This window comes from Centruroides vittatus, unplaced genomic scaffold (assembly GCF_030686945.1).
Source record: "Centruroides vittatus isolate TY-2023 unplaced genomic scaffold, ASM3068694v2 contig_680, whole genome shotgun sequence".
Classification (NCBI taxonomy): Eukaryota; Metazoa; Arthropoda; class Arachnida; order Scorpiones; family Buthidae; genus Centruroides; species Centruroides vittatus.
This window is the reverse complement of record NW_027122427.1, coordinates 188,674-210,979: the sequence shown is the minus strand read 5'-3', so window position 1 is coordinate 210,979 and position 22,306 is coordinate 188,674. Positions and strand designations below refer to the sequence as shown.

The 22,306-nt window shown below is 32.3% G+C and overlaps 1 protein-coding gene across 1 annotated transcript in view; it reads right to left on the bottom strand.

Moving 5' to 3' along the window:
• The window catches only part of mRpL50 (mitochondrial ribosomal protein L50), a 57,693-nt gene extending 37,970 nt beyond the window's left edge, over positions 1-19,723 (bottom strand). Inside the window, exons 1-2 of the mRNA XM_067276208.1 lie at positions 19,518-19,723; positions 11,433-11,611 (exon numbers count right to left, since the gene is read on the bottom strand). Of these exons, the coding sequence (XP_067132309.1) occupies positions 11,433-11,611; positions 19,518-19,595 (257 nt within the window). The 5' untranslated portion in view covers positions 19,596-19,723. The remainder of the gene's footprint in view (positions 1-11,432; positions 11,612-19,517) is intronic.
• Positions 19,724-22,306: the final 2,583 nt, after the last annotated feature.

Genomic DNA, 22,306 nt, shown 5'->3' with positions numbered 1-22,306 from the left:
TTATAATATATATACATTATAATATAGAAAATGTAATTGTTTTTGAATTTTGTGCATTTTTATTTTTTTTAATGTATGTAGAAGTTTACCTATCTTATGATCCATGATATTTGATTTATATATATTATATATATATATATATATATATATAATGCATAATATATATATGGAATTTGCATTTTTTTAAATATTTAATATATAGAGGGCCCCGCACTTATTGGATCCAAGCCTGTGTAAATCATATGGTTCATTTGCAGCATCATTGGCACTACTATCATATATGGCTTTAGTAGAGTTTAAATATGAGTAAATACTACGTCCACAAAATTTTGTCAAAATCAATGATGACAACCTCCCTGTTCCCCTTGTAAGTAGTGATAGTGCCTAATGTCTACCTTCAGTATGAAATTACTTAGTATCTAATCATTAATACTAGCAGATTTGTAGCCTGATTAATAAATATAAATACTAGATAAATATCTTATATATAAAATTCTCGTGTCACAATGTTAGTTACCTTACTCCTCCGAAACGGCTTTACCGATTTTTACCAAATTTGATATGCATACTCAGTAGGTCTGAGAATCGGCTACTATCTATTTTTCATACCCTTACACCATTTCCCCCTTTCAAAAATATATTTATATATGGATTAAGGCTTTTATGTCCAACAGATGGCGCTAACTTCCGACGAAGTTTGTTTTCTAAGTTTGTTTTTCTGTGAGGCATTCTGCTTTTCTGTGAGAATGGACTGAAGCAGATCATTTTCTATCTATCTATATAAATAAAATATAACGTTCGTTTGTTCCTACCGATTCCTTTGAAATTTTGACACAACGTTGCATTCGAATACGCACGTGTTTTTATATAATATACATGTCGAAATTCCCCCCAGTGGGGGGAGATGGACGGGATTACCGTGAAGAACTCGGCTTCTATTATACTATTTTACATGCGGTTTTTTGCGTTTTAATAAGTTACGTCAACAGAATATACACTAAAAAGGGATTTTTCGATATTTCCCAGCGGGAAAAGTGACGGGATTAAGGCTTACTGTGAAGAACTCGGCTTTTATTATACTATTTTAGATGCGTTTTTGATTGCGTTTTAATAGGGTACGTCAAGAGAATGTACACTAAGAAGGGATTTTTTGAAATTCCCCCCACGGGGGAAGTGTTATACATTTATAATAGATACATTTTGAGCCACAACAACGCGTGGCCGGGTCAGCTAGAAATTACCTAGAAATAATTTATATGGCAAAACAACGTTTGCCGGGTCAGCTAGTTTAGTATAAATATTCCAAATTCAATTGTAACTACACATTTAAGAATTGGAAATATTATAGTTAATTAATATTAAATAATTGTAATAATATAATGCTCTAAATTCACATAATTATTTTTATTTACTTTTTATTTAAATTGTCATGTAAAAACTTTCAATTTTATATATGTTTATACATATTATATATTGTACTAAAAGAATTAAACTTAGTTACAATATTCACTATCAAAATGGTTATTTAAGTTTTTTTTGAGATAATACAGGAACTTATGATATATTAATTCCAAGTTAGCAAGACATTAATTCTTGCAATATTTTAAAAATAGATAGATTTACATTATTATACTAAAGTAAATTTTTCTTCTAAAACAAATAGAAACCATTAGTATATCAATTACCAGCCTGGTTCAAGAAAAAGATTTAAAATTTAAATTAATTTCTAAACTCTGGAACTATTTTCTATTATAGTCTGGATTGTTTGAATTATAACATATATCTTTAATAGAATTAGATACTATCTTTGCAATTTAAGCCCAACAATTTGATAAATTTGGAAAAAAATTCCTGTCTAAAAGAACCATTAGACAATAATTGAAACATTTATGTAAAATATATCAATTTGCATAACAATTACAATATCAAAAATTATCTTCAGGATGGGTTTCCTTAAGGGTTTTCCCCTGTGATCAAAAAGTATTGAGAATGGTTCTGTGAAATGCAAGATTTAAATTTATTCATCAAAATTTATTTCATCCCCTTCAAAGTAATTCCCTCCACTGAAATGCAGTTATGCCATAATTCTAATCCTTTTAACATACTTTAAGTCATTTTCATAAAATCCCTTCAGGACTCACTGCAAATTTTGTTTTATGGCATCAATCAACTCAAAACAATGACCATAAAGTAGAAATTTTAGTCAAGAAAACAAAAAAGTCACACAGTGCCATATCAAGTGAATATGGAGCTGGCAGAACCATATTTGTTGAATTTTTAGCCAAAAATTCATGAACAACAAGAGCATTTGAGCAGGTGCATTATCATGGTGCAAAATCCACGAGTGCAAAATCCAAAATTTTCTCACCACAAATCAGATCATTTTCTATTAATTGCTTCACACAAATGATGCAAAATGCTCAAATAATATTCTTTGTTGACAGTTTGGCCAGTTGAAAGAAATTTGCAATACACAACACTATGACAATCAAAGAAAACAGTCAACATGCCTGTGATTATTGATTGACTTTGACATGGTCTTTTAGGTCTTGCTTTACTTTTTGAGCACCATTCACTTGATTGCTGAGCTGTTTCAGTATCAAAAGCATAGATTCATGTTTCGTCAGCTGTAATGATGTGTTTTAAGAATGATTTGTCTCAAGAAAGCATTTCCAATCCACTCAAACATGCTGTTGTTTTTGGAAAATTTCAACATTTTTGGGATGACTCAAAAAACAACACACAAGTCCAAATGATCTTTTAAAATTGCTTGACAAGATCCAAATGATACTGGAGCATGTTCAATAATGTCCCTAATTATTAAACAACCATCACTGAGCACCAAATTGCAAGCTTGAATATCTTGTTCATCAGTTGAAGTGGATAGTCTACCAGAGCATGGTTCATCTTCGACATGTTCTCTGCCTTCAGTGAATATATTGTACCATTCAAAAATTCTTGTTTTTAATAGACTATTGTCACCAAAGGCTTTTTATAACGTTCCCTTCCAATGTTTTTGTAGCAGTAATTCCATTGCAAAAAACAAAATTTAATGCATGTTCTTTCTTAATTACACTTGACATTTTGAAAAATCCCAGCAGAAAAAATTTTTACACACAAAAAAGCATTTATTTACAAACAAAAACAGATAATGACATACAGATTGCTACTTGATGTTGAAAGGGGTAAATTCTGACCAAATTCTTGGGCATGCTGAAAGTTATAATAAGAATAATAGGCCTATCTATAGCACTAAACTAGGCAGAAATGTTATTTGGTGTGAATGAAAAAGTATGGACTATTATAAAGCCCATTATATCTACACATAAAATATATTATAATGAAAACATATTAAAAATTGAATTATCATCATAAATTTTTAGATGTATGCTGATGTAGATCCTATGTAGATCCACCCCTGTACACAATACACATATGCTGACTGGGTACCGCAAGCTTTCGATACAATCTGGCTGTGTTAAATGCTTCAAATGACGTCATACACGCGCACTTGTTTGCAGCAGCAAATCTCCACACAAGCAAGCGACCGAAGTTCCCGCAAGCATGGCACTGACTTAAAACGGCTAGCCGCTAGCTGTCAATGTAAAAGCAAACACAAATGATAAAAGAGTTTACACATTAGAATAAATTATTATTGGCATATTTGTTCTCATATAAAAATATATTGACAGTTGTGAAATCTGAAAGTTAATAACCTAAAATTCTAAATTATTTCACTCCTGTTATACAACGGCTTAATCAACAAAATTCCGTAACCAAGAAAATGTTGACCCTTGATTGGCAACAATCTTCCCCTAATATCAATAAACCATTGTTCCCTCACAGCATGTAGATCAACTTGCACAATAATTTACAGTTAGTGTCCAAATTCGTCATTTTGTTTTGAATCCCGGGAACACCTATGGCCCTAATCAGAATCCACGATCGATCACGTGATGAATTTTCTCATCAAAAATCTATAAAAGACACTTCCTTCCGCCCTAGGGGCTCTCCGATCGTCTCTCCATTAAGAAGTGCACGGCGCCGTCGACCAAACCTAAAAGTTTCTAAGTTTTTAAGTGCCATCATCTAGTTTCTAAGTTTCTAAGTGCCATTGTCCAGATAACTGATAACAGACATTCACCGGGCTCTGTCTATTACGGAATTAATAGAGGTATGAACGAATATTTGTAAACTCTCTCTCTCGTCCCCTCTGTGTATATGAGTGTAGAAGTGTAGTTTTGTTCGTTTCGATTTTAATAAATCTTGTTTTGTTGTTATAAAATGGTGTCTTTCTTGACTGTCGGCTTCACCTTATCGTCGACCCCATCTTTCCTCCTCCTCCACTCGCGTAACGCGTAATGCACCATCAATGTAATCGCCATCCTTGACAAGTGAGTTGCCAGAAAGGGAGATATGACTTCCTCTTACCTCCCCGGATCTCACACAGTCAAAACTTTCTCTTAAGCATGCAGTGCATGCTAAGCAAGCCCAGAGAATTCACTCCTGGATGTTGATGAAAGTCATACCAAATGATGAAAAAGACAACATCAGTGTCCTCTTGCTCACAATTTAAATGAACCATTCCTGATACTTTTTGATCACAGTAGTATTTATAACATTTTTGCTATAAATACTACTGTGATCAAAAAGTATCAGGAATGGTTCATTTAAATTGTACATGTGCAAGAGGACACTGCTGTTGTTATCTGTTTGTTAAATGTTTCCATCTGTTAAATGTATCTAAAACTACAATACATATTACTACCGATTACTATTTTATATCATTAAATCTGAAAAATATGAAAACGTTTCAATATTAGCATTGCAGATATCAAAAATATTATAAAGAAAGAAACATTGTCTTCAATAACTGAAAATACCAGTGATAATAGGACGTACTGGAAAACAAAAATATGATACACTAACTTTTAACAAAGAAAAATGCAGAATATTTTTAGGACTTAAAATTCCTGAAAATTATTGCATACTAACATGCAAAATAAAACAGTAATTTATGAGTCAATTAATAGTTACTATTGCACAGTTTGGAAAATTCAAATTAAATCATACAAATATTTAAATAGGCCTATGGTATAATTTGCTACACAATACTAAACTGATAAATTAATATAAAATTTTTTTAAATTAAAAGAACACTTTAATATAAGCACATACAAATATAAACTTGATGTAATATGTTGATTAACAGAAATAAAACTGAAGTCCTTGTCAACACCATGAATGACCTATTTTTAGCATGGGCACTGATTAAAAGAATAAGACTCAACCTTTTAAAGCAGCATAAAACTTTAGTAATAAATGTTTCTGGTCTTTTTAAAGACCTCCTTCAGGTTTACATATTCTAAATCAAACAATTTAAATACATAACTTTTGTTCTTTGCTATTTTTGTTATGATTGCTGAACATTTTAAAAAAAATTAAAACAAATTGTAACAACATAATAAAAATAAAATAAACAAAACTAGACAAATAAATAAAATAGCATTAAGTAAATAATAGTACAAAAAATACAACTCGAATATGTATAAAACTGTAATCCCAAGGGCGCAAAAGATGAAAGATAATTAAATTAACAAAAAACAGCAAAAGGTAGCAGTAAACCTAAAGAGAGACAACTCATAAAAAATGGCAGTCTCAGTCAAGCATTGCCAATTTCAATAGTCAGCAACCTACATACACTGGAGTGCCACATGATTTTTTTTTTCAAGTATTGGGCACTCTTTGTGCCACTGAAACCGAACTAGTAAAACTATGTTAATTTTAAGAAAACTTTATTTGACTTTAATAATACGCACTACAGTAAACTCTATAATAAAAATGTCATTAAGAAATACAATATTTAAACATTACTGACTCCCTTGATGTTCAACTTTTGAAGCTAACACTTCAATATTTGGTTCATAGTTTAAATTTTCTAACTTTATGCACATTTCTGAATTTTTTTCAGATCAATTTCTAAATGAATTTATAATATATTTCATCATTTTGAATGTTTGCTCACAGTAGTACATTGTAGCAAAAACAGTTAAAAGAGCAAAAGAGACTTTCTTCATACATGAAAATCTTTCTGGGAGTTTGTTCCACCTTTCAGTCATTATAACAAAATTTTAATTTATGTCTTATAAATTATATTATTATTAAAAATATTTTTAATAAATTACTTTTTATTAAAGTATTGAAAAAGTTTCGTTAATTGTCATTCTCTAGGTCATGCCACCAGAAAACCTTCTGCATGCCATAAGTTGCCAACCACCTCAACCTAAAAATTCCATTGTGCATCCATGAGAGATTACTTCAGAAGTCTCATCTTTTTAAAAAAAGACAGCAGACTTCTAAAGGAAAGCTGATGGACTTCACCAGAGCTCAGCAAAGTGGAACCAGGTGAACATGTCTGCCTGAGCAGAAATATGCATACTGACAAATGAAATGCAGAGGGGAATCCTCAGCAGATCTGCAAAAGCAGCAAAACACTGAGGAGGAAAGTTTCAGTCAGCACAGATGGTTACAAAAGTGACAAAACCAATCACAATATCAATCAAAAGCAAACAAATCCCATCAAGAGACAGGAAATTTCAGAGAGCAGACTAGACAAAAAAGTCTTGCTCTGCTTTAAACCACGAGTTAACCTCCACTGCTTATAATGATTAGGGATAATTAAATCTTTAATAGATCTAAAGAAAGTATTATAAAAAATATCAAGAGGTAGTTCAGGCCCTACAAAGGGATACGAAGCACTCTGTTTGGCCAGTAATATTCTCACATTCTGGCACCCACAAGAAAAAGACCCTATATGAGTAACAAGCTCACTAAGGTCCAAACAGGACTCCCAAACAAGTGCTGAAGAAACCCAACAAGAATTAAGTATCCTTAAGTTAGCCTGACTGTCAGAAACAATGTAGACAGTCTCTATGTAACGTAGTGCAAACACACCAAATAATAGCTATTACTCTGCTTGAAACACAATGGGAAACTTATCCAGTAGGACAAATAAGCCTCTCCTCGACCATCCAGCCAGTCTTGCTGCTATCAGTTTTGGATCAAATTACATGTAATGTATTAAATAAATTTTCTTGCAATTTAATGTTAATCAATATATAGCATTTTTAAAATGACCATTGCAATACTGTCTACACAGTAGCTTGTGTAGTGCTACACTAGAAAACTACATATACTATGTAGTACTAATGTACAATACATAGTACTATATAGTTATATGTTTGACAAGCAACCCCTTGAAATGACCAGTTTTTCTAAGTTTAGGAGGTGGTTGTCTTAAAGACATCTTATTGTATTATACTTTCCTTTCAAAATATTAATAAAGACTTAACGAAAAATAAAATGAATAGTATTTAAAAATGATCGGTCAGATATTAAATAAAACAAATTTTTTTTAAATCTTGTAACTTAGGCTTAGCCAAACGATTGTTGTAATTAATCAAGCTATTAATATAAGATTATATTAATAGCCTGATTAATTATAGCATTGTGCTAATCTTATATTAATTTCTAATGCATCACTTACATCTCGATGAATTTGTATTCCAAAATAATTGTAATGCTCACATCCCTCAATATTTTCTCCTTCCAATTCCATGTCTGTTTTAGCCCCTCCTATGCATAAATATTTTGTTCTACTCATGTTTATATATAAACCTCCTTTAAAATATTCCTCTTTTATTCTTCTTGTCATGTATTCCAGATCATCCTTATCTTCTGCCATTATCACCTGATCATCTGCAAATTGCAATGTAAACATTGGCTTAATATCTATTCCCATATTACATTTCTTTTTCCATATTTCAATACTCCTTCTAAATAACTTTAAATAAAGTTGATGAGATACAACACCCCAGTCTTAGTCCTTTTGAAATCACAAATCCTTCTGATATTTTTCTTCCGATTTTTATTTTCGTTATGGATTCTCTATATAATTCTTTAACTGCTTTAATAAGTGTGTTATTAATATTTATCGCTTTTAATGTCTCCCATAGTTTTGATGTTGGGACATTATCATATGCCTTCGTTAAGTGTATAAACAACAAATGAGTTTCTTGTCCTGTTGTTAATCTTTTTTCCATAATCTGTTTTATACAGAAAATATTGTCCATACATGATCTTCCTGTTCTGAATCCACTCTGCTCTTCTTTTTCTTTTGTTTGATATTCTTCTTTGATTAGATTTCTCATTATTTGTCCATATAATCTTCTAAATGTTGCTGTTACTGTAATTCCTTGATAGTTCTCACATTTTTGTTTGTCTCCGTTTTTATAGATAGATGTCAAAAAGCCAATTTTCCATTCTTTTGGAATGTCTTCTCCATTAAGATGCCTTTCAAATAATTTTGTTGTCATTCTAAATAATTTTTCTGTTCCATTTTTTATCAGTTCTGCTGGTATTCCTCCAGGACTACTTGCTCTATTATTCTTCAGTTTCTTACACACTTGTTTAATCTGTTTTGTCTCTAAATGAATTGGTACATCCTTTTCTACATTTATATCTTCTGTAATAAATTGAATTCTATCTTCTGTTAATAAATTTTTATAGTATTCTTCCCATTGTTTAACTGAGATAAACTGTCCTTTATTACTATTACTTTCATTTCTAACATTTTTTAGGAATTTCCATGCTTCAGTGCATTTTCTTCCTCCTATATATGTTTCTATTTCTTTAGAATTTCTATCCCAATCCAATCTTTTCTTTTCCAGAATTAATTTTTTTGTTGATTTTCTAAGTTCTTTATATCTTATTCTATCCTCTCCTGTTTCAGTGTTCATCCATTTTAAGTAAGTTACTTTTTTTGTTGTATCATGTTTTCTACCTCTTTGTCCCACCAGAATTTTTTTAAAAAGTTTTCCGATATTCTTTGATTTGTCCTGAAGCTTCATTTGCTGCTTCGTATAATGCTGTTTTTATATTTTCATATAATTCTATAGTGTTATCATATTCTTTATCTTTCAATTTTTCATCTAATCTTGTCTGAATCAATCTTCTCGTACTTTCTTCTGCTAAGCTTTAGAGATTAAATTTAAAATCTTTAATTACTTCCATTTCCGTTTTTTCTTCTTTTTGTGTCTGTATTGCTCTTTTGTAATGAATAATGATTTTTGCTCTTACTAGATAGTGGTCTGAGCTGCAGATAACACCTTTCTGTGCTCTTACATCTAAAATTTTAATTTGGATTCTTTGCTTTGTAATAACATAGTCAATAATTTCCACTGTCTAGAATGTTGGGTCCAAGTTTATGTTTAAAAAACCCATTATTGACTTTAATGTAATTTGTACTACAAGTCTATTAGTCTTCTTCCATTGTCATTCATTACATTTTCTCCGAATTGTCCAATAATTTTGTTATTTCTCAATGATTCCACTCTTACATTGAAATCACCCAGTAACATTATTTCTCTTGTCTCTCCAGTTTCATCTATCACCTCTTGCATCCTGTTGTAGAACATATCTTTCCCTCGTGGGTTTCATCCTCATTTGGTGCATAAATTCCAATGATAGTAATTTGTCTTCCAAAAATATTTAGGTTAACTTGCATCATTCTTTCATCTATTGTTTCGAAGTTGGTAATATTTCTCTTAAATTTCTTTATCATCTTGGATACACCACATTTTGCTTTTTCTTCTTTTGGCACACCAGAGTAAATATGCAAATAGTCTTCCGGTTCTTCCATTCCTGACCCTTTCTTTTTTGTTTGTTAAGATCGCAAAGTCAATTTTCATTCTTTTTATTTCTTTAACTATCTCTTGTCCTTTTGATCTGATCCCTTGTACATTCCATGTAGCCAAATTCATTGTCCATTTACCTTGCCTTAGTCATTTACCGTATAATTCATCCAGTTTCATTTTCCGGAGCTTTCTGTTGCAATGTGATTTTTTTACAGGAGACAGGGTTCTCATTTTGATTATATTTACATATTTTTGTAAATATAATCAAAATGAAATAAGTAAGAATATAATAAATTCTAATATAGAATAATAAAATAATCTAAACTGTTTTTACCAGAGTGAAAATTTTTAGAAACCTCAAGCATTTTCAGACAATTTTCATAATGGGAAATTAATTAGAAAAAAATCTCCAAGTCTGATTCTTTTCTAATTGATTTTCTATTGCTAAAATTTCTAAAAATCTTTTTAAAAGTTTATAATCTGACTCAAATGTTTTAATCCTTTCTGTTTCATGAGCAGATGAAATTTCAATTATGCATCCTCTGCTGGATTAATTTCTATTAGCTCAAACTTTATTTTAAATTATGAATTTTTAAACCTTTTCCTTATTTATTTTTATTATTTGATTAACACTTTTAGGCCTGAATTTTTAGATTTTGTGATTTTGTGGACCGATCTTTGTTGATCTTTTTTAAAATTTTGTGCATTTGAAAACAAATAGCTTTATGGTTTACATGACTATTCTATACTAAAGAATTTTTCCCCCTGTTAAATTTGATATATAATAAGTAAGTATTTGTTGAAATAAATTTGATTGTTTATAATATAAATATAATGATTACAAATGCAAAACCCAATTTTTTTAGCTTTATAATTGTACCATTTGAAAAATGCACACTCAATTCTGATTGAGTAATTGTTTATTTTCATTCTATTTATTGTTTTCTGTCCTTTCACAAAGATATATGAAGATATATGCAATAGAATTTTAGTTTCATTGCATATATTTCATTTATATGCCATTTTGGTAAATATGCAAATTTGCATACTATAAAAAAATGCATTAATCCACAGTAATTTGATGTTTATACTTATTTACTCATTTGTATCTACATTTTAAAATAATAAAATATTAAATTATTTAATAATATTAGTAATAACTTCAATGAAAAAAAGGTGAATAACTTTTTGTTGTGAAAATAATTCCATAAAAGTCACAAAATTGCAATATTGATTTCAAATCCCAATCTTAAAATTTTGTCAATAGATGGAGATAGACGTATACTACTTACAAAAGGACCTTGCTCTAGGAAATACAAGCAGACATGTTTAGACCAAAGGTTATGAGAAATTATAAGTATATTTCTGGGTCAAAGGTTATTCCTGTATCTTAACTAGTGTATTAAACTTTTCCTTTTCAATATTCTACCATTAGGAGTTAACCAGAGATTTTTTTTTCTCTAATTGACTCTTGATAATGGACATAACATTTTATATATAACTACTTGGAATTAATTAATTGCTTAATTAATGCAAGCGATATCTGAACATATAAATATTTCAAAATACACAAAATGTTATATGTTAAATAAAAAAAAATAATAATATTCTTCTTGAAAGCATTAATGCACTTATTTTTTTATTTTTCAGATAAGTATTTTTTGTTTCTCTGAACTCTTTTATTAAATTTTCACAGTATTATCTACAAAAGATTAAAAACTAATTTGTTTTATTTACCCTCTGTCAGATAAAGACTGTGCAACAGCTTCATATTTCCTTGCTCCAGGACTGAAATAAGTTTCTTCCAATATTTTTGCCCTAAGTTTTTTATCTTCGCTCCTTGTTCTAATTTTTCGATATTTTCCAGCATTTTTGGCTTCACTTATCATTTCGTCAACTGTTGCAAGTTTACAAATCTATGAAAAAATAATTTAATATAAATAAAAATTTAAAGTGAAAATTAAAAAAAACTAATACAAAATATAAATTAACTGATTCTTATTCTGAAAAACTATTAATTTTCTATATTAGTTTTTAAATAATTATTCCATACATATATTTTTAGCAGCACACAAATAATGTAAATATGTAGAAAAGCAAAAATACAAATATGTAAAAAAATATATATATATATATCTTATGATAAATATTACATTAAGTGATACATACAGTACATAATGGACATTGAATTTAGCAATTCTTTTCCTATTCAATCCATTCTCTACAGAATCATCCTAATGGATGTTTATGCAAACAGTAATGAGATATTGTCAACATTGCTCTGGGAAGTAACAGCCTGGAATTTTAGTGATACACTACACTATAAATTCAGCAACTATTTTGATTTGTAAATGCTTTCAATTTAAAAACCACCATCAGCTGAGAGAGAGATTTGAATTATTTAACTACTATAGAATTTAATGCTCTTAGGGTGGATAGGGCCAGCTAAGAGGTGTAAATCTTTTCGTTGGTTTTGTTCATTTCACAGTTTAGTGATTCTCGTACACACTCGTTGAACCTTTATCTCCGGTACTGCTTAACTTTCGGAAAACAAACATTTTTGGCCTCATCCGAGGTCTGCTTCGGGTTAAATGAAAAAAACTGGATTCCAACCTTAGAACGATTTTCGAAACAATTTCAAACATAGAGTTTTAAGGGTTATAGGTCTGTGTGAACCTCTGGGTCAGTGGCATATCCTATACAACGCCAGACTGATAAAAAGAGCCTTTCACCACATCAGGGCCCTCGAAGCCCTTGAAATATACAGGGCTGGCCAGACAAGATGTATAAACTCTAAAGACAGCAACGCGCTTTCATACACTTGGCGCTACATATGCGATGAGCAAGAAATCGCCGATGCTCCATAACACACACATATGTTCAAATTTATTTTAAAACCCAACATTTGAAATTGTTTCGAAAATTGTTCTAAGATTGAAATCCAGTTTTTTCATTTAACCTGAAGCAGACTTTGGGTGAGGCTGAAAACATTTGTTTTCTGAAAGTTAAGCAGTACCGGAGATAAAGGTTCAACGAGTGTGTACGAGAGTGTTCATAAAAACTTATAATCAAGTTAGAAGATAGTGTAGTTTAGTAATTTTGTAATGTTTCTTCAATGTTAACAAGTGTTATCTTTAACTTTACACGGGTAAGCCTTTTTATCCCAATTTAACAGCATTTTATTTTAATTTACTTAATTTTTTATTCTTAATTCATTTTAGTTTCACTTGTTTTCATTCATTTTTGTTTTGTTTTAATTCCATACCTTTTATCCAAGAGTCACAAGTAAATATTGTTTCAGGTATCCTTTATCTTTTTTCTCTGAGTTTTGCACATATGTAATATAAATAAATGTTAAGTTTAATGTATTTTATTACCCAGAATTTATATTGTACAAATAAGGACTGAAGAGGGGCAAATAGCACAAAATGCATTTCCACCACTTTGTACAGAAATATTGTCTTAAATAATAAACTCTTTGCCATATATGTATGTTCCTGTATGATCAGTTCAACACAGCAATTTTGTGCATTTTTCCCAATGAACATAGAAAGAACAAGAAGCAGTCAAGTATTAAATATATTTAATTTGTTTCCAAATGTCTCTAAGAAATTGAAACCTGCAAAATTCACTACAAATTATATAAAATAATAGATGCTCACCATTAATTTCCTTGCGTGAACAATCCATATTTTTAAAATTCTGCCAATGTAAATTTTTTCTTATAATTGTTTCTTTGGATAATTTTTTAACATTAGAATGACACTATTAATCCACACATATATACAGGGTTCCTCCTCAAATTTTTGTTTTGAATTCCCTGACCAACTTTTTCCAAATTCCCTGTACATCACATTTCTTATCGTGTGGAATATTGACGGCATTTTACTTACGGTGAACATCAAGTACATTTATCCCTCTTTTTGCACAGTTTATACATTCCAAAAACTGTGCAAAAAAGTATAGTACATGCATCCTGTAGAAAAATGTTTAATAGGATGCACAACTTCAATGTAATGAAATAATAAACAATTTACAAACGAAACATGAGTTTTTTTTTTTATTTTATCATCATTTATCATTATTATTTGTATGTAAATCTAGTAAACACAAGGAAGCACAAAATCAACAAACAGTATTCTCTGATATACAAATAGTACTGTACTGTGCTTAAAAAAGATGAACTCTTGACTTAGAAACATGTAATTTTAAAACCAATCTTTCAACAAAAAGGGCAACTGTTTTTAAACATCAACATGAATTAAATAAAAAGTTAAATTTAAAAATTTTCAAATAAACATTTTTTCCCATGTAAAAAGATTAATCAGGCTACCTAGTTTGATGTTCAAAACTATAGCATACTACAGTGTTACTATAGGTATGATTAAAATATTTTGGAAAAAATTTTAATTGATGTTGCATTATCAAGAATATTGCAGATTATTCTCTCAAATTCACAACAAATGTATGATCTGGCAGTATATTATATTAGGGACTGTTTGATCCCCAGAGTTTTTCAATGCTCTCCTCAGTGTTGCATTTTATAATAATTCTTCACATAAGCAATTAATTAATGTTAGTTTTAAAAGTGATCTGCAACTGTCAGTAAAAGTAAACCTTTGTACTAACTGTCAAAACATTAAAACAAAATTTTTACAAAATTAAACAATTTGATGTGATTTAAAGTTTCTGATTTTGAGTGATTTTAAAATATATTCTTACAATACAATAGAACAATAAGTAAGACTTATTACACGCAAAAAATTAAGTAGACAAATTCCCTGACTTTTTGACAATTTTCGACAAATTCCGACTTTTCACGACATTTTCCAAATACTAACAAAAATCCCTGACTTTCCAGGTGCGTATATATCCACTAATCTTTTTTTATTGATTGTCAATCATCAGTCAAGTGTTGTCTATATTTTAAAGATTTTTTAAACAGAGAATAATATATAGGGGGTGCAAAAGTAGGTATACAGTTGAGAATCTAAGAAATATGAATGTTTGGTGTTCATTACTATTATTTTTATCATCATTTATTAGTTTGTATTCCTTATTTCTGATTTAATTTGTACATAAAAATAAATGTTTTTTCTTCCTATTTTCTCCCTGTATGTTTTTTTCCATAACAACATCTGTATATCTACGTCTGCATCCCCCTGTATATAATAATAAATGTTATATACATGACCACATAAGAAAAATTGATAAATATGGTGAGTATGGTACAGTAGAAATCACATAAATACACACTACTCTTACATGCACAAATCACATCAGTACATAAAATATCAATTTCTCAAAATCTGCTTAATGTTATTTAATTTGAGAGAAAAGAATAAATCAACAGCAAATGGCATTAAAGAACTTTTAATTCCTTTGCTAGCGCTTTCAACATTTATATAAACATTGTCATCGGGCAACAATTCAAATTGAACACTTTTTCAGAACAAAACTTTTAAAGTACAGAATTGGAAAAATGTTAATCAAATAGAATACAAAACTTTGAACATAAAATTTTTAAAACATTTTAAAAAATCACACAGTATCTATGTGCATGTGCTTGAAGATGTGGAGACAACCACATAGAAAGAGGTAGGGAAAGTGGAGACAAGTGGTCAGTTGTTATTATTTATATGCTTGTACTGTACAAATTAACCCAAATGTCAGGCAACTCGAGGGTGAAGGAGTTGTACGAGTTGAATAATATGGTGAAGAGAGACTCCCAAATGAACACTAGGCTCCTTTCACCACAGCTCCTAAGTAATACAGAGCGGTCCCAAAGTGGGGTGTGGTTATGTTGTACAACCATCTTGAACAATTCAGTGTCACACTTTCCCAAAACCATGGAATGCTAGTGCTCAGCTAATCGAGAGGACAGTATTCTGACAGTAGCCCATATGTAGCAGGTGTGTCCCAGTTGTATTTTCTAACAATACCGAATATACTCCTGACTTGTCCAAGTGAGAAAGTGCATCCCTATCATTGTAGAAAAGCTTCTGTAAAGTTGGGCGCAGTGAGATAGGTAAATACAAGAAATTTTGTCCAAAGATATGAGATATATGGGCTGACAGGTGACCACAATATAGTAAAGAAGGCTGGACTACAGTCCATTGGGTTCCACAAACTGGTGGTGGGGAAGAACGACCTTCTGACCCTGTTTAGGATGTGGTTGTACTTGGCAATACAACCACATCCTAATGCATTCAGCATAATCCATTCAGCAGTGTGCGAGGCAGGCTACAGCCTGCCCCGCACACTGCTGAATGGATGGAATCAAGCTCAATATTGGTAATAATTTGAGTAGAGTGTATTAGGAAAGCCATTCTGACAAGGAAAGCTATGGCCATGTTGACATATTGCAGAAGTTGGAATGCTGTGGCAGGAATTACAGGAGGCATACTGCCAAATTTGTGGAAAATGGAGAAAACCAACTCCTCTTGTGACCTGGAAATGTCTAGATCTAGAAATGAGTTTCCCCCATCTCTTTCTCCCACGTGAAATTGATGGAGGAGTATACACTAGCAAGACAACATTCTAATGCTAGAAAAACATCTTTGTGTCCTGCCATGCTAACAGGATATGATCCATGTACCTCAGATATAATGATGGGTAAGATATGGAGAGCAGGAAGTCAATTAATATAAGTGCCTCATAATATAAAATTAATAAAATGGATGTCATTGTACTATATCCATCTGTGCCTCATTTCGACGCAGTCATGCACGCTAACTCATTACTTATCAAGAAAGGTTTCACTGCAGAGGCTTTGCTCTTTATCACGGAAAATAATTACTTACATTTTAATGGAAGAATATATTTCCAAAAACAGGGTGTCCCAATGGGTTTATCATTATTCATAATGACTGGGCAGTATGAATAATGCCTGTATTAATCACTCAGTTCATAACATATATAAATTTTCCATTTTTCTGTGACTATTATACTAATTTTAAATAAAATTAACACCTCTTATTACAAATAAAATCAAATAAGCAGCAGAAAACAAAACTTTTATGCAAATGAACAGAGAGTGTGTATTTTTTTTAATGCTTCAAGATGTGTAAATATTGACTTAAAAATAAATTAATAAATCTGAAATAAACAGATTTCAAATAGTATAAGTAAAATAATATTCTAATAATGATTTCATAAATAACGAGAAACTTTTCCTACAGATGAATAAGAAGCAACAACATTGTTAATTTAACGAATATGCTGACTTATTAGACAATGAAATTTTTTCCAGTTTTTTCGATTCCTTGGACACAATTTTACATATTTTTACATGTAAAACTGTACAAATCCATCTTTTATGATTGTTTAACACACCATTTCAATTTTTCCAGATTATTTCTACCCTTGGTTAATTTGAAACAAGAACATTCTTAAAATTAAGAAATTTTTAAAACATTCTAAAATAGGTTTCATTCATTATAAATTGGAATTATTCAACTTTTCCTGAAGAAGATCAATCAACTGACCAAAAGCATTAGAAGTTTAAATAAAAAGACTACATCTCAAAGAACCATGCTTCTGCATTTATCTGTTCCAGTAATAACTATTCCATTTCTATTAATTCAGCTCTTTGTATGATTTATTAGTTTCTTAATTTTCATTGTGACATTGTGGGTTTCTTTGATAGACATTCTGAAATTTTCCATCTATTTATATACATTGTGTATGTCAGAGGCACAACTAGGGGCAGATGACTCATGGGTAAGATTGAAAATGTGAATGATGGGACCTTAACAGAGCTGTAAAGCATGCCCACAGGAAAAAAAAAGTCAAAGGAACCGTACCTTTAAATGTGACCCTTTGCAAGATATAGCCTTCTGAAATCAGCCTAAAGCCTATTTCCAGGTACTAGGCCTATAGGAAGTCATGCTTTGTGCTCCACTAAGCCTATCATGTGTTTAACAGTCAGGATAGTACAGTGATCAGACATTTTAATGATATTTATCAGCAATAAATAAAGAAAAGTCCACCACCTGACTCTTTGCAAGATATTCACCTCTAAATGTGGAACCCAATGACAACAGTTCTGGTCACCATCTTGCATGCAGACGTCACGCTTGCAAACACGTTATGTTATAGACACTGCAATTTGCAGTGCCTATAGCAAATAATAAATGCATTAATTTCTACCAACCAAAAACAGTTTTTACCTTGAACCAGTACTACAGCCTATTCTCCATGCTTTGTGTTGTCAAGGTGAGTGATAGCGAGCCTTGACCAACGTTCTGCATGTAGCCATGCACTTTGGTGCTTGCTGTCGCTCGCATCTCGGTGACCAGTTAGGGGTGAACTCCACACCCCCTAAAACTAAATAACATCAAGTATTCCACGAACAGTCAAATGGGCTATTCAAAGCCAGCATAGTTGTGGGGGCTAAATAGTTAAACACAATAGTCTTGCATGGAGCGCAGCACAACTTGTAATCAAGGGCAGCTGACTTCGGGGACCTGTATCTTGAGAAGGGTCACATTTAAATGTATGGTTACTTTGACATTTTTGCTCCAATGGACATGCTCTACAGCTCTTTTACAGTCGTTGGGACTGTAAAAGAACTGTAGAATATGAAAATTAAGAAACATCTGCAATCATACCTGACAGGTGTCCCAAATATCAGGTAAGGAGGCATATGCTTCACTATAATTATTTAAATTATAGAGAAAATTTTTAAAAAAATAAATTACAAGAGGTGATTTATCGGTGCCAAGTAAGGAAGATGCTGAGCAGAAAAGAGCAGACTAGCAATGGCACAAACATATGCAAATCAACGTACCAAACCTCCAGAACAAGAGAGGCATTCCAGGATCTTAGTTTGTCCCAAGTGACAGAGCCTAGTTGTATGTAATTATCATATAGAGTCACGTATCTGGCGCACATGTAATTATATTAATGGGGATACTATAGATTACCACCTATGGAATTTCAGGTCTTTGGGTATATATCTGAACTCAGGAGACCGAGATGAGTTCAACGATACCCTACTTTTGGACCGAAGACGAAAAATAAAAAAGTTATCATACTTTTTTCCAGCGATCACGCGATGATAGGGAGTCGTGTCGCTCTCTCCGCTAAGTCAACCTCGCTATCGTGATCAGGAGTCGTGTCGCTTGCCGTTAAAATTGCCTTTAGTAGACTTTTCTCCCCTTTTTTTTACTTTGTTCAAGAACTACTGTGAGTCAATAACTGGTGACATTTAGCACATGGCGACCTGCCGGCAGCTCCCCTCCGGGAGGTCAGTCGGGAGCAGGAACAGTGGGAACAGCTGCCATGTTCGCTGCCATAAGTAACATTAACTAAAATGGCAATCGCACGATGTTTGGAAGTCGTGTCGCTCTCTCCACTCTCGTATTGCGTGTTTAACCCTAATGGAGATGACCGTAGTCCGACGTCATGGTTTGCAGACTTTACCGCAAGATGGCAGTACTAGTAACTATGGTACCGTCTTCATGAGACCATTAAAAAAATATGATAAATTTTTTATTTTTCATCTCCCGTCCAAAAATAGGGTACTGTTCAACTTGTCTCGGTCCCGAGTTTAGACATATAATCAAAGTCCTGAAATTCCATAGGTGGTAATCTATAGTACACCCATATTAATTACAGTTTAAACATAAATTTTATATTTAAATCACCAAGAAAGCACGTGTCTTGCAATGACATGACGTTAGTGAAATACGAACTTCTTATAGAGTCTGTCACTTACCTACTCGTGTTATATTAGTTATATACATAAAAATTACCATTAATTAACTTTAATTACGTCAGAATTTAAAATTCGTTATGAGAAAACAAAATGTGCCTTACTTGTATTCTTAAAAACTCCGTTTGTCTACATAAACTTGCATTACAAGCTTTTCGAAGTGTCATATTTAATGAAATCATAGTTTCTTTTATTTACAATATGCTTAAAATTTATATACGTATAGTAAAAAGTTCACGAATCAACTTTGTTTTTGTTGTTCATAACACGATTACATACACAACAAACACGCGAGGTTGGGTAGTTACTTTTGAAAACTGCCGCTAGAGGCCACGTTTTTAGGGCAAATGAATACAGTACGTAATTAGGAAAAATATTAACAAAAAATGGAAAATTTATCTAAACTTAAAATTTTTAAATCTATTTTTTACGTATGTTATTTATTTAAAAATGTATAAATATGCAATTTCGTCGGGATTTTTTTATCTTTAATTTTATTTACCTTTATGTAATCACCAGACGGCCGGATGGCCGAGAGGTCAAGGTGGCAGCCTACCACTCTGGGGGACCCGGATTCGAATCCAAACGGGTAAAAAGAAAATCCGGGAATTTTTCGTGGGTGATCAGCCTCGATATGTCATGTCTCGTCCCTTACCACCCGGCTGCCCCATTGTGGGCTTGGTCGAATCCATAATGGGCTTGCTAAAAAAGAGACTCTTTTAGTGCCCACAGGGCGGAAAGAGTCGGGTCGTATAATCCCCAGGAATTTTTCGGGGGGTGGTCCGTTCGGATATGTCGGCCCCGTCCCTCACCACCCGGTCGCCCCATTGTGGGCCTGGCCGAACCCATAATGGGCCTACTAAAAAGGCCCTCTTAGTGCCCACAGGGCGGAAAGAGTTAAAAAAAAAAAAAAAAAAAAAAAAAGGGCGGAAAGAGTTTAGAAAAAACCTTTATGTAACAAATATAATTAGAATTTTTTAAACAGTAATTTATATGTTTAATAGATTTACGTAATAATTTTTAAAACTCTCCTTCATGTGCAAATTAAAAAGGCCATTTTTGTAAATCCATAAGAGTTTCGGCCACACTTACAATGGAGCGGTTGAGCGCTGAGAAACGAGACCTGATATATCCGAAACACATCATCCTCAAAAAATTCTTGGTGTTTTTGATTCTTTCCATTCGATCCCTGGTCTTCTAGAACAGAGCTTTTTAAAGTAGAGGGCCAGGAACAATAGCCACATTTTCATAAAATAAAATTGCTTTTGATGTAATGTGATGATATCATTATATGATATGTAAATTTATATCTATGCTATGCGTATGTGATTCATGCATTATGTACTTACGTGTAATAAAAATATATATATATATATGATATGAAACATTTGAAATAAAAATTATGCAGTAAAAATAAACAAAATAATAAGCAGAAGAGAAAGTCAACAAACATCAAGAAAACCCAAGACACTGTGATTGAGAACGGATTTGAAAATGAGCTCAATCGATAATCCATAGTGACCACTAATTTTTTTTTTTTTTTTTAACTCTTTCCGCCCTATGAACACTAAAGAGGCTTCTATTAAAAACCCCATTATGGGTTCGGCTTAAACCATAATTGGGCGGTCGGGTGGTAAGAGACGGAGCCCAACATAATAAGCTGCCACCTTATACTAGTAGGGAATCACTCGGGCATTCGGCTTAAAGTGACCCCCTACTAGTGCTACAATAAAATAAAAATTTTCCACAAAATAAATCAAAATCAATTTTCTTAAACATTGGCCAGTTGATGGTCGGCAAAATGACAACGAAAACATAAGGCAGTGTTTTTACGAGTGTAAAGACTGTGTTAATCGTCTATAAATGGACAAGGCAACTTATCATACTGTTTAAACCGGTGTTCATACTGTTCAAACATTCATACTATTTAAACCGGTGTTCAACTGTTAACATATTTCATCACAAATAGCAGATATTGGCCACTGTATATACTACAGGAGGAAAACCGTTTCAACATTGAACTTGACTTAAAAACTTTGTAGTCAGTATATGTCCAACCAGGACGGCCGGATGGCCGAGCGGTCAAGGTGGCAGCCTACCGCTCTGGGGAAATTAAATTGTCTTAAGTGTATATAAACTTTTATATTTAATAAAGTTTAATATGAAATTTAATTTTTAAGGATTCGATATTTATCAAAATAAATATATTTTTTTTTTTTTTTTGTAACTCTTTCCACCCTGTGGGCACTAAGAGGGCCTCTTACAGCAAGCCCATTATGGGTTCGGCCAGGCCCACAATGGGGCGGCCGGGTGGTGAGGGACGGGAACCGACATATCCGGACGGACCACCCCCCGAAAAAAGTCCTGGGGATTTTTCGACCCGTCCGGATTCGATCCGGGTCCCCAGGGCGGCAGGCTGCTAACCTTGACCGCTCGGCCATCCGGCGCTCAAAATAAATATTAAAATTGCACACTTTTAAATTCATTAAAACGTTATTACTTTTTATCAATATTTATTTCCATCTTCGTTTTTTACAAAAATCATTAATAACATTATATATCCTTGCTGGAAATACACTAACAGTCACGGAAAAACTTACGTCATCCGCATGACATTTTTTAAAAACTCTTTCCGCCCTGTGGGCACTTTTAGAAGGCCCATTATAGGTTCGGCCAGGCCCACAATGGGTTCAGCCAGGCCCACAATGGGGCGACCGGGTGGTGAGGGACGGGGTCCGACGTATCCGAACGGACCACCCCCGAAAAATTCCTGGGGATTATTCGACCCGTTCAAATTCGATCCCGGGTCCCCCAGAGTAGTAGGCTGCTACTTTGACCGCTCGGCCATCCGGCCGTAATCCGCATGACATTAGCGAAGTTGAGGCCGAAGTTT